Source organism: Gallus gallus, chromosome Z, assembly GCF_016699485.2.
Source record: "Gallus gallus isolate bGalGal1 chromosome Z, bGalGal1.mat.broiler.GRCg7b, whole genome shotgun sequence".
Lineage (NCBI taxonomy): Eukaryota > Metazoa > Chordata > Aves > Galliformes > Phasianidae > Gallus > Gallus gallus.
In genome coordinates, this window is record NC_052572.1 from 14,553,894 (window position 1) to 14,567,982 (window position 14,089).

A 14,089-nucleotide genomic window follows, 5' to 3' on the forward strand; every position below is an offset into this window, starting at 1 on the left:
ATGGTCCTCCTGGAGGGATTAATCCCATGTATTCAAATAATGCAATAATACAGATTGCTACTTATCTACAAGTTGAACGTCATGAGAGGTTTTACATCGTAAACCTGGTAGAGTAAGGCCTTGGAGGTTATTATGCAGTAGCTACACAAGGATTAGATCTGAAAATATAAGTGTGCTTATCGGTTGTTATAGACTTCACAGATTCTAAAGAAACTTAATCTTATGACGTACATTACATGCATCATCATGAAAGCTATATCAGATATTTTGCAATATCAGAACATCAGGGAGTGTGCAACAGGAGTTTTTCATGCAGAAAAGCCATAGCTTGGGACATAACAGACATCTGTGAACAAAGAGGTTATATGTATTTATGACTGACTACTAAGCAGAAAGTGTAATGTGGCTAGTGGTCTTACAGTGAACTATTTTTGAAAATCATTAGATTTCATGTACTGAGAGAAAAAAGATTCCAAAACTGCTACTAAAAGATATTTAGTTGAAAAGTTGACAATATGAATGTTAGAATACGCAAGACTGTTGTTTATTCAAACACCAACAGTATGTTCCCATCCCCACATGGACTTAATGAGAAGTGTCTGGTAACCCCAGCTATAACTTATTATACTAACCACAAGGTAACAGAAAGTAGTGAGATGTTTTCATGTCTTGCTTTTCCTGCTTACCCTTTGAGACACTTCCTGAGTCTATGTTGGTGTGTGAGCACAAGTACTCATACCCTTTACATCTGTGCCTCCCTTTTCAAGGATTTTACACCATGATTAATGTTTGGAGATCCATGGATAAGAGAACAATCCCATCGACAAAGTAGCATCTTTTTTTGTACTGTTTCTCAACATAATAGTTCAGACAGTACTAAAGATCCTTTTCAACCTAAGCACTATCATTCCATTTTTTAAATTTATTTCACTTTGGTCACAGCAGTTAGTAGATTTTAGCCTGTGCTGGCAAGCTGGATTGGGTTTGTTCTGCACTGAGCGCAGTTGAAAAACAAAAAGGTTACTTTTGCTGACCTTTCTGGTCTACTGTGTACATTTATAAATTCAGCAAAACCAAAAGAGTTCCACAGAAAAATTATTATAGATATTTTACAATAGTGTTTTTCTCTAAATCCTCATCTTTGCAAAATGTTTCCTGTTTCATAAGCAGAATCAGCTGCAAGCAGAGTCCACAAATGCATGTGTGGCAGAACTGAAGGAATAAAGCAAGCATGGTGAATTCTGAGCAAATCTGGATAATGCTTTGAGGAATTATTTGGTGTGTGGTCTGAGGCAAGAAGCCACAGAGAGGCGGAAGTTAAACTTATGTACTCCCCAGCTGCAGATATGTCTTTTTCAGAGCAGACTGCAGCAGGAGACACAGAAGAAATGACCAAGAGACCAGATTAATACCACATGAGCCAAGTGTCAGCCTCATTATATGTGTTTTCACTAAAGTTGAAAAGACTTAAACTTGGATGGCTATCATTTCAAAGAGAACTTCTGACATGTAAAAGTAACTGTAATAAATTAAACTGAAAGAATAATGCCTATGACACCAAAGGGAAGATATCAATAATAAAAGTGGTAAGAGAAGAAATAAAAAAAACCCAGATAATTCCAGTAGCTTAACTCCAAGAGATAGGCAACATTTCAGAGAAACTGAGGTAGTCTCAAGAATGTAATGTGCAATAGGACCAAATACTATAATTATTAGGCAAACTTCATGCTCAGGTTTCTTTGATTGATAGGCCAAGCTAAGGAGAAGAGAGTGAAATTGCTTACTTTAACTGTTTAATCGTGGAAATGATATAGATCTTTGAGCTGAAATATCCTTATGTTCAGACCTTTAAGGTAAACTCAAATTTGACACTCTTTATGATTCTAATGGTCATGCAGTACAACCAGGTCTCAGCTCAGCTCGGCAGAAGGGCAGATCCAATTTGTACCTACACCTACCCTGTTTGTTAGGAGCTGTTTCGCCGTTTACTTTTTTTTGCTATGCAACAAATGCACTGATTAATATTGACAGTGCTTGCAAAAGAAGCTACAGAATGTTTCTTTACCAGAGAAATACTATGTTTTCATTGATAAAAAGACAAACATGTTTACTGGAGTTAAGAAGTCAGTTAGCTTCATCTTCTCTAAAGAGAAAAAAACTACCCTTCCTATTCCTTACATCCAAATTTTCTGAAGAAAAAGAATTATTAACTTCCTGGTGAGTTTTCTTCCTGGCACTTATCACAGTGTTACTGGTGTGTTTCACAAATAATTTGCTTTCATAAGAGCCTTGCCCATGTAGGAAACATTACAGTTCTGATTTTATAAGCAGCAAGGAGACAGAGAGAGCTTAGACTCAAATATATGTATGAATTTTTTGTACAATAGACAAAAATCTTATATAGAACCTAATATTTCACAATATCTAGCAGTCTATGGCACTTCACATCCTCAAGATTTACTACCCATAGGCTATTATTGTGCCAAATAATTCACTCTTCTTCCATTTCTCTTTGAAATAAGAACACTTCTTCTCTGTGTTGCTTAACCATCAGCAGAAGGAGCATGAAGAACTGAGAAGTGTCCTACAGCTTCCTTTATACATAGTCTGTTTTCACCTCCTGTGTTGAAGGATATGAACCTTCCATTCCACACATTCTCAGGTCATTTTTCTGGCCCTTATGCATTTCAGCTTTGTTTTAATCAAAAATTCCATAACGGTCTTTAAGAGTCTTTCTGAACTTCTTATAAATAACTGCTTCTTCAAAGAACGCTGGTGTTGGATCTGTTCTTACAGAACTTCAGTTGCAACCTTGAAAGAGTAGCTGTTCTGTAAGGTATATAAGTCAAGTGATATGCATTTCCTCATTCAAACCCCCAGAGTAATCTATTTCACACATTGCATTTACCAGTAGTAATATATATATGTCTTCCATACAGCGATCCTAAAATGTTTTCGGTAATGTCAGTGGGTTCAGTCTTGTAGCTCTTTAACATATAACAATCCTCAGCTTTGAATCAACTGTCAATTACTGTTCTTAGCTAGTTCATGACATACAAGAAAAAACCAAAATGTACCTCTAAGTGCCATGAAATACACAGATTTGGGTTTTAATTCCACCCTTGGGCTATTTGGGCATTTGAAAATGTGAGACAAATGATCTACTTCTCTGCAGAGGACTTGGAGCAGAGATTTTTTGTTGGTATTGTCTCCCTTCCCCTATCCTGCAGTATTTCCCATGGCATGTTTGCCATAAGAAACATTGCCATTGCCGGAATGGATAGATGGCCAATCTGCATAATCTCAGCATCTCACCCAATCTTCCTTGACCTAGGATTATGGCTGCCCACAAAGCAAAATCCAATAGAAGCAGCAAAACTGCTTTAACTGATTCAAATACTGGCTCTCTGAAAGGGTGTCTCTTGCAGCTATCACTGATAACTTCAGTTAATTGTGTTTTGGTCCATTAAGCAGTTTAAACTATGAACTGCCTTACAGTGTAAGCCATTGCTTGTGTGGGCTCATGAGTCTTTGAAAGCAGAGGTGATACTCTTCTGTTGCTAAAATATACGTGACATGTTCATAACAATCACCATACTTGCACATGTGCCTTCCCCCGGTATCTTTACCTACATATGGAAAAGCTGACCTGATAATTTTGCTCCATTATTTACATGCTAATCTCTTTCCAAGCTACTTCTGGAAGAACAAGGTAAAGTTATGAAAGAGCTTGCATCAGTTTGGATGTCTGATTGCACCTCAGAGCACTTCATGATGCTCAAGTTGTGCAATATTTTTCCAGTTAACACATGGTTGTGCCCAGACCCTTGATCAAATACCTAGTAAGGGCAGCAACAAAACCTTATATGTATCTCTTATGGGTGGAGGTTGTCTTTTCAGCATCTGAAGAGCTGAGCATTCAGATACCTTGAAGTACACCTGCAACAGGTGAATACTGCTCAGCTCACAGGGTTAGCTCTAGATTCTTTCTTCTGCTTCTTTTCATGTTACTGTTAGTTTTGCAGCTACGTGTTCTCAGTGAGTACTCTATTAATCTCTGTATTCCAAATGCTATCAGTAGCGTTTTGACAAAGGAAAGGTGTTCCGTTGTCAGGACATGGACCATCTGCATTGCACCACTTCCCCTTAGGCAGGGAAAAAGGGTATAGTGATGTCAGCTAAGGTTAAAGTTACCACAGATTATTGGATTCTTCCTGTGGTGAGAGGGGTACTTCCAGATCATCATGGTTAACACTTTCAATTTTTACCCCCAGAAATCCACAGGGAAAAGTGAGTGTCTGGAAAATACAAAGTGAACGAAAAGTGTTCTGTTGCTGTCAAAGGCTGCTTCAGTGAATGTCAAGAAGCTCAGCATTTCCTACAGTGTAAAAATGCCTGAAAAAAAAACAGCATTAAAACTACAGTCTTACCAACAGCTCATCATTTTAAATACTGCAATCCTCTATTCTCTTCTAGAGCATACATTCTTATGGTCACTGTAGCAACAGTTGCTGAAAATATGAGCTTGTAGCTATGTAACTACTTCAAAACTTAAGGATAAGCTTACAAAGTATGACATACTTGATAACATTGAATCTGTCAGTCATAAAAAATACTATATTCCACCTCCAGAAGATTAAACCACTTAGAAATCTAGGGATATTTTTATCTTCATCAGGTGCGTGTTTCTCATAATAAAGATAGGAGATAGTATGAGAATAGTGAAAAGCTGAAGAAAACAAACCAACCAAGATTGCATTTTTTTTTCTTCTTTAACACAAATTTGTCTGTGGCTGGTTTCATTACTTCCAAAGGCAAGGATGACCACCATTCTACTTGCAAATCGTCAGTGTCAACTTTGACATTAGGAGCAAAGCACGTTACTAATCCTCAGGAAGAGAATAATCTGAGTAAGAAAATGTCAGAGCACGTACCAAACCACATCTATAGAACAGAGCCAGAGAAGATAGAACGGAAGTGAGGGTGGGGAGGATTTATATCCCAATCCCAAACATGCGCTTATAAGCAAAGTCAACAGTCATGTTAATGAGTTTGTGGCTTTGCAGATTCAAGCTGTGAGCAAACTGATGATGCAGTGAGATGAGGTGGGTGATTCATTTACTGTAGGGAACCTGCCTTAGCAGGGGGTTAGACTAGATGATCTCCAGAGGTCCCTTCCAGCCCCTATGATTCTGTGATTCAGTGGCAGCGAATTGACTGCTGCCAGAATGGGAGGCCACGTTTCCCTCTTCCACTTCTGACATGTACTGCCATTATTTCTTTCTTGTCATCCTCTCCAGAGTTGCTCTGGCAGTCTAATGTGAGCATGGTATCATTGACATATACCCAGCCTCCACTTAGCACCATCCCTTAACTACAGTTAAAGAACATCCTAAATGCTTCTAAAATTGTTAAGAATCCCCTCTCCAGTTCTCACATACTGTAATCAGTCTGTAGCTTATAGAGATGTACATTAGAAACCTGAAAGAAAACATACATTTCCTTGATTTCTAGGCTATGTGTTGAATCTCCAGTATCAGTGATGGAAAGATGAAGAGCAGCCAGACTCCTTAAATCCTGTTTTCACCCCCGTTCCCCCTGTAGGGTGAATCACTAACCCTGAAAAACAACCAACTTTGTCCATCACACATTCAACCACTGCAGGAATAGGCATAATGCTGATTTACTAAATCAAATGTTATGAAAGATCCGTTCTTTGTTTTTGTATAAAATTCATACCTATAGTATCTGTAACCTTTTGCTCTCTTGCACAACATCAGAAGTCAGAGGGAGAGGGGAGAAAGGATTAAACTTTTTGGTGTAATTTCAATATTTCCTTTTTCTGGAAAGTCAGACTCAATGCGTGTGAAAATTCCTCTTTAACTGTAGAAGATATACACTACTGACAGATTATTTAGAGGTAAATGTGAAAGGGGACAGGCTAATAATTCTTTAGGCTGACTATAAAATAGCGGAATGCTTTACGGCTGACACTGTGAGTATATCAACCCACTAATTGGATGCACGTGTTGGTAGCAGTAAAAATGCACTGTCCAGTTGTCCACCTTACATGGGAATCTACTTTGAGTGTATTCTTTGATTTACTGTTGCAATTAGAACTGAATGTTCAAAGAAGGAACATAACTGACCTAATTTAAAAGCAAAGAGTGCCTTTAAAGCCATTATTTAGTGTGTGACCTGGCTCTCACAAACCTTTCTTTCCCTTGCAACTTCCATTTGTTGCACTGTACTCACAAAGTAGCACAATCAGTTTTAATAATCCTTTCGGCTAATGAATTCAGTTTTAATATCCATCCAGTGATTAAAAAGTAAGCCACTTCCTCCTCACTCCTCTCCCTGAAGCTTTTCATTTTCTTCATAAAAACAGAGAGCTTTCCGAGGATGACTTTTCAAAACTTCATGTAACAGTGTTTCCTGTCTCCCTTTTACTGTGTTGTAACCAACAGAGATGTTTTACAACAAACTGGCTCTAGCAACAAACGAAATTAATACTGCTAGGAAAGAATCTTTTCAGTTCAGGAAACCAATGGTTCCAAGTATCATCAAAGTACCCCTTTGCATTCAAAGTATGTGGACAATGAAGGGTATGAGATATAAGTATTGCATGAAAAAAGTTATTGAAGCAGAAGAAGGAAAATCTGTTTAAAAGTATATGCATTTAGAGTAGCAGTACTACTATATTTGGTATATATATTTAGTGAGGAACACCAAAGAAGAGCTTGATTCAGAAAACTCTTCTGAAAACTGAGAACAAACAAACAAACAAACAAACAAAAAACAAAAAAAGCAAGCCATGAAAACAGCATTGTAATGAACCCAAAGTTGACTGAATTGCTTCTGTGCTTTGCTGACATTATTGCTATCATCCCAAATTTCAGATTTATGAATAAATGTACAATGTTTATTACAAAAGTTTCTTTCTCCTATTAAGAACCTTCCTTATGTGATTATGTTACTCAGAGGAAATATGAGGCAACATCCATGAGAGAAGATACTGCCCTGTGTTCTCCCAGGTACCTGCCATGCTTAACTTCAGACACAGGCAAACAAGACTTGCTAATAGAAGGGTTTTTTTTCTTTTCCAAAATGAAAGGTTCTGTGGATGAAATGAAAACTCCCCTATTGCAGAATCTGATTGAACTCCCATGTGAAGGGAAAAGGCCTCTATTGAAACACACAGCTCAAAAACATCTGAAAGTCATCTTAAAATGCTTTATTTCAAAACAGAGTATCTTATCCTATGAGTGAATGCATCCAAGATGTTTCAAAACAGTGAGCACATTCTAGGGAGCTCACTGAGCTAAGGCTGCCTTCAAGGGAAGTTCTGACTGTGCCATACCTTAGAATCCCCCCACCAGAACAGCAGCACTGCCTCTCTGAGCCATGCCTCTTGCCCTCACTCTTCTGAGGTTTTAAGAACAAACTTTCCACTGCCCCTAACTCTTATTTTTGTCACATGGCTACAGGTTAGATTTATGAAGACAAAAAGCCTTCTTACACCTGTGTATTCTGAACAGATTTATGATAGGGCTACAGTATCAGCACAGAGGGTCCACAAGGCAGGAATGCAGCAAGAGTAACAGGAGAGTGTCATGTAGACATTAAATAGTACAATTCTTTCCACATTCATAAATCCTAAGTGCCTAAGGTTGTACACTGCCAGTTATAAATTTTGTAACTGAGTTCTGTAGGGAAAAAAAAAAAAGAGAGAGACTTAAATTGAGAAATCATCTCCATAAAAACATAAATTTTACATCTAAAGACAAAACAAACAACAAAAAAAGATTCAAATTACTTCAGCGAGACAGTACTATTTCCTATTTAAAACGTTTTTAATTTATAGCAAAATAAAGTGTCTCTAAATAAAGCAACAATACACATGGCTACTAGCCCTCCTTTAGGAAAAAAAAAATGGAGAAAAGTTCTCACATTAATTTGGAAACAGCAGTCTGTGAGGAGTCGATAACCCCAAACAGCCAGCTTGGACAACTGTGGTAGGAAAATAGCATATTTTACTGACTAGTCTAATCTGCTTCGGGCTGCCTATCCGAGATTATTGTAGCTACAAAGGTTTGAGGTATACAAAATAAAACAAAACATAAAACACCCAACTAACTATCAGGTTGTGTATGATTAATCAGAACTCTTTTAATGCTGTGCGTATGCAACCCATCATTTGGCATAAGTATGTACTTATGTGTTTTTATACATCATGCACCCTTAAAACCTCTAACACTGATAATCAGTATATTTAGCAATTAGATTGGCTATCTATGATCTTTTGGGCTGCAGAATAAGGCTCTGCTATTTCTGGCCATTATTCGCTATATTGCTGACCTAAATTCCCAATAACTAAAGCAAAACCAAAGACTATCAGGAATGCCAGGAGATCCTTAAGCCATACATAAAAGATAATTACATACTCAGGGAAAAAGCCTGGAACAGATTAGCCTGTGAGCAGTAGCTAATTATTTCATGCTAGCTCTCCCTGGGAACGCTCTCACTCTGCACTTGCAGTGTCTTTGCACTGTTTGGATTAATCCATTTTGGAAGCTCTGAGAGCCAAATAGTAACCTGTCAGGTGGCGTCAGCCCTTCTAGCTTCGCTTGAGCTAACAGGGCACGGAGCGGAGGACCCAATCCCTTCTCTCCCACCACGTCCAGCAGAGGTGACACCACGCAGTGGCTGTGCCGCCACCTACCGTAAGCTTTGCATAGCACCGCTTGCTCCGCAGGAAACGCTCCGGTCATCCTTCCCACTAAGATGCAGCTTCGGCTGCACGACCTCCGCTCCCCAGTCACACATCTACCTAACGGCCTCGTCCTGCGGTCCGCGCTCGGGCACAACTCCCACTGCAGACTGCAGGTTAGCTGCTGCTAATTAAGCATCACATACTGCGTCACCATTCTTCAACTAAGGTCTGTGCTGTAGATGGGAAGGTCACGAGCTTCATAGCACTGTTTACAGTTGCCTTAAACATCAATTAAAAATAGCATATTACTCAAAAATATGTTGAAGTTTTCCTGTGCTGGTTTATGTCATGCAGACCCAATGCCTGCTGCTCTTCAAACCCAAAGACTTCCTCCCTCTTTCTATGTGCAGGACAGGTCTGAATCTGGATGTGTGAGGCTCTCTCCATTTTTATATAAGGCTAAAGGTCCTGTTGGTCATCCCAGATGTCAGGTTGCAGCAAAAGCATTTTGACTACTCACTGGAGAGTTTGAGGATTTGTTTTTCCCCCCACAAATACTATAATCTCCAGAAAGCAGTACAGCTGCCCTGGTTCATGCACGCAAAGGTCCCCAACACAAACGGGAAAGGGACATCACAGCTGCAGTGCTGAGGGATGAGTAAGTACTTCAGTACCGAGCTGTTGCATTCCAAAGACAAAGCTTTGGCTGCAAGGATCAATAGAACAAAAATCTGCAAACGGTCCTGCTTGTATCTACTGACAAACACGCTCCGGCTCTGCTGAATGCTGTTTCCTCCAACCTCCTGACAGCATTGTCAGCAGCCACCTCTGCTCCTGCTGCCCTATAGGTAGAGAAAAGCTGATGGAAAGGTTCCAGGCAATCAAGTTGGAAAGCATCTGCCAAAGTAAACTTTTATTTAGTGCACTCTACGCAGTACTTACACAGCAGAGCTACTAATGCTTCTTGAACAATTTTAAAGGCTGAGGACTAAATTCTGTGTTTATTCTGACTTTCTCCAACTGTTCTTCTTACTTGACAGTGCTTAACTGGCAGGCAGCCATGAAAGCTGTTGCCTAATTACACAACATAGAGCACTGCAGATAAGGCTTCATGTCAGCATAAATGGATTCTAAACATTACTGTATGAGAAAATCAGCCCCCAGACTAGATTCCAAACACAGTCTTGTATTCCAATAGTCACTCTTGCGAGTCTAGCATGGTATTGAAGGAGGAGCTCCTATTAGGGATTAAATAGCCTTTGAGGCTAAGTAGGCTCCAGTTCAGGGAGCTGGCTGGCCAACCCTCTATGCATGGCAGAAATTTATTCACATGTAATCACACATTTTCAGATTACCTTAATGATACCACATATTTGCATGGAATCAGCCTGGCTGGGAATTGTGGTGGCATTGTAGCATTCTGATTACACAGCTACAGGAGGTGTTGAGAGGAAGAGATTTTGAGTATATAACTGTTCGATATGACTGTTTGACCTGTCTTTCGCTAGGAAAAGCCTAATTTTTCTGTGCTTAAGTATGTTATACACAATGTGGCGCAAGTGGGGTTAGCTAACTGTGCGCTGTAGGACCATACGAGTACTTCCTTCACTGCATGTAAACTTGAGAGATAGGATACAACTACATATAACACAGCGATTGGTTTGCATTTATATCGAATACATTCTTTTGTCTTTCAGTAGATACTCCACAGATGTGAAAAAATAACCAGGACATCTCAAAGAATGTAAATTCTCTTTCTGATGCACTGACTGGAAACTAGGAAAACCAATCATATCCCACCGTTACCCAGAGTTGTTCTTGCATGCAGACTGAAAGTAGAAAGAACTATATGAGTGTTTTGGTTTACTCTCCCCCTTATTGGTGGGATCCCACAGAAACTCATGTATGTGTGCAGCTTTACTCACTGAACAGCTCTGCTGGCTCTGCGAGGCTGCTCAGAAGAGCATTTACCTCTCTGAACACACTGTTGTCAGGTTGGGCTCCTCACGAACCACACTGCAGCAGTGCTCTATGCAGCATGGCTTTTTGTTTGCAGAGATGCACACAAAGATTTCAGAATGGCATATTCAGGGAATCATGCTGTCCTCTACATAAAACAGTGATCTAAGAGATACGGTGCTAGGACCTGGTTCTAAGCAAACTTGTCAAAGCGCAGCTCTGTTTTTCAAGAACTCGGCTTTCTATGAAACACAAAAGGGAGGTGGTAAGACACAGCTGCCTTGACATCTAAAGCCTTTACAAACATGAAGTGCATGATAAAGTACAAAGTTGCAAGGTGGAGCAAATGAAGCAGTGACATACAATACATCAGCCTTCTCCTCCCTACCTCTATGCCTACGTTATGAGTATTTAATAGAAATACAGCAGAATTAACCGTGATGTCTGTCATACAGAAGGGCAACCTGCTGAAGTACTCTGTACTTGACACATTAGCTAGCCAGAGAGCTACTTCAGCCTCCTCAAGTAGTTTTAATTTAATGGGAGATTTATCCCCGGGTTTCTCTGGATTTATGAAGAACCCCAGAACCAGGGAGCGGTGCTCCAGCACTGGAGCCCAACGCTTGCATAACAGAGATGACTTCTTCAGCACGCTCCTGTAGCGGGATGCAGTCACTGAAAGAGTTACAATGCAATATATTGTGATTTACTACAGTTGCTTCAGTTTGAGACTGCACAGGCAAGAAAACCGAATGAAGGTTACATTTCCAGCACTGACAGCCAGAAATACATTACCAGAAGCACGCTATTACTAAAAGCCTAATTAGTCTCGCAGAAAATCTCGAAAGCACAGCCATGGGAACAGCCGCACGACTTTTACTTTGAAACCGTTTCTCTCCGGGCAGAGACTGACAATGAGATGCGTGTGAGGTCCGCGCGGTCCCGCCGCAGCCGCTCGCCATGCAGCGCTCCGGCTCCGGCGCTGCCGCCCGAGGAGCCCCTGCCCGGGGGGAGCGCGGGGCGGACGGCCCCGGTGCGGCGCGGGGAGGAGTGCGTGCGTGCGGGAAATCGATGCATTGTTTTAATAGAGCGTTCTCGTCAAGGCGCTTTAATGACAGGGGATAATGATTTTCACATTCGGGAGACAATGCTCCCCCCCCAACACACGCTCCGCGCCACATCCTCACAAATCCTTCTAATTTGCTCTTCTGCCAGGCAGAGAAACAAACTGCGCTCGGCGAAGCCATTTGCTAAACAAACGCGGCCGGGGAGATCTGCGCGCCCGTGCCGGCGGGAGCTCCCGGAGGAGCCCACCCCGAACAGCCCCCCGCGCCCCCTGCCCCGCTCCCTCCCGGGCCGGGGCTGCCGCGGTGGGGGCGCGGCGCTGAAGCCGCGGCGCGGCGGAGCCGTACTTACTGAAGGGGCAGTTCTCCTTCTTGGTGCCGCTGACCTTGCCGTTCTTCTCGATCTTGAGAAAGTATTTGTTGTAAGAGTAGAGCTTCCTCTTGCGCACGTCTCCTTGGAGGTGATTGTAGCTCCGCACGTGTCTCCCCGCACTGGAAGGAGAGGAGAAGGACGAGGGGAAGGAGGAGGATGATGAAGAAGAAGAGTTGGTGGCCTCCGGGGACAGCATGTCCTGGCCGAGGTCATGGCAGGTGACAGGCACAGAAGACACCAAGAAGAGCAGCAGCAAGCAGCAACAAGGCAGGTGGGAAAAGGCTGAGGCACCATTTGTCAGTATCCATTTGCACATTGTACTGAAACTCTGGGCGTTGGAAAATGTCTTATCAAAAGAAACATACTGGATGGGTAAAACCTGGTAAAAGGCAAGTGGAGAGCCGGTGGTTGCTGCTTCTGGTTAGATCCCTCTGAGCTCTGATCTGGCCTGAAGTAAGTGCACCAACATCCATAACTCAGGGGACAGATCGCCTCAGAAGTTGCTGCCTTTTAATCCTTCGAGTCCTCCCTCAGAAAAAAGAGCTGTTGGTGTTTTGGGGGGGTTGCTGTGGTTAATCCTCTTTCCTTTTTCTCTTCCCCTCCCCACCCTCTCCCCCCCCCATCCCCCCCCGCCCCCCCCCCCCCCACATACACACACACTCCCCAACCTGGTTTGAGACTTCCCAGTAGTTATTTTGCTCTCTTCCTCACTCCTTTCTTCACCATCTTAGAAGCAGAAAGGTCTGAAAAATAGATGACAGCAGAATGAACAACAACAACAATAAATAACAACCAGTGGAAAGGGGTGCTGGAAGGGATTTTTCACACACACCCCTTTACACACACACTTGCGCTCACACTTCGTGGCTTTGCACCTTCTTCTGATCCCCACCCCCTCGCCCTCTTGCAAATCCCAAACCAGTTGCACAACTCGTCCTTTCTCACTGACAACCCTAGAGGAGGCAGTTTCTTTGTTTTGCTTTGAATTCTCCAGAACAGTATTAAAAAAAAATAAAAAAAAAAAACAAACAACAGCAACAAAAAACACACAAACAAACAAGCAAACAAACAAAAAAAAAAAACAAAAAAAAAAACCACCCAGAGAGAGAGAGAAAGAGAGTGAAAGAGAGAGGGGGGGAAAAAATCCCAATTTGTTTCTCCCCCCAAGCCCCCTCTTCTCTTCTCTTCCTTTCCTTTCCCTCCCCTTTGGTTGTAAACAGGTTGGAAGCTGTAGCCTAAATGTCAGCGATTACAAATCAGAGGTGGGATGTGCCTCTGGTGGTCAACCCTTATTTGCAGGAGGTCAAGCAGCGGTGGGACATCTGAAACCCTTTTGCAGTTGGAGCGAGCAGTGCCTGCTGCGGAGGGAGCCCCAGGAGCTGCCCTCGCTTCCTCCCGAGCTGCAGCGGCGGCAGCCGCCGCCGCCTTCGGCTCGCTGCTAATTGCTCCTAAAGCGCTCCGCTCCTCGGAGTGCTGGCCACCAGCATGGCTTGGAGACTCATGCCTTACTAATTTCCCTGTCTTGCAGGCTGAACCAATCCCCTCCAGGGAGGCTCCCCCCGCACCAGCCAAAAAAAAAAAAAAAAAAAAAAGAAAAGAAAAAAAAGAAAAGAAACTTGTTTTCTAGCGAAGGATTTTATTTTTTTGGCAGCGGAGCGGTTGAGAAAGCCACCTGGAGCTTGTTGCCTGCTAGACCTCCCCCTCCCCCCTGCTGGAGGAGGGGTTGAGTGGAAAGGTTGGGAAGAAGTACATGCTGCAAGCAGACCCTGCGAGAGCAGATTATAGGCTGGTCGGAGAGAGTAAAAAGGGGAAGAGACATAATTAGCTCCTTTTCCTTCTTCTTTGCCAACTTCCATGGAGGTCTTTCTCCCTCCTTTAATGAATCACTGATTTCTCACTTCCGTTGCTGAAATAAAAAGTTCACACTTTAGCCTGCTCTTCCTTTTAAGCCTCTCAAGATTTATTGTGTCTCTTTCCCCA

General features: G+C 42.1%; 1 protein-coding gene across 4 annotated transcripts in view; it reads right to left on the reverse strand.

Moving 5' to 3' along the window:
• Positions 1-13,581, reverse strand: part of FGF10 (fibroblast growth factor 10) — a 61,871-nt gene extending 48,290 nt beyond the window's left edge. Inside the window, exons 1-3 of one of the 4 annotated variants that reach the window (XM_040655360.2) lie at positions 13,397-13,581; positions 12,778-12,852; positions 12,089-12,652 (exon numbers count right to left, since the gene is read on the reverse strand). In XM_040655360.2, coding sequence (XP_040511294.1) covers positions 12,089-12,425 — 337 coding nt within the window. In that variant the 5' untranslated portion in view covers positions 12,426-12,652; positions 12,778-12,852; positions 13,397-13,581. Of the gene's footprint in view, positions 1-7,834; positions 11,348-12,088; positions 12,653-12,777; positions 12,853-13,362 lie in introns of those variants that run through there. The other 3 variants (XM_046905204.1, XM_040655358.2, NM_204696.2) reach the window with 3 other exon arrangements.
• Positions 13,582-14,089: the final 508 nt, after the last annotated feature.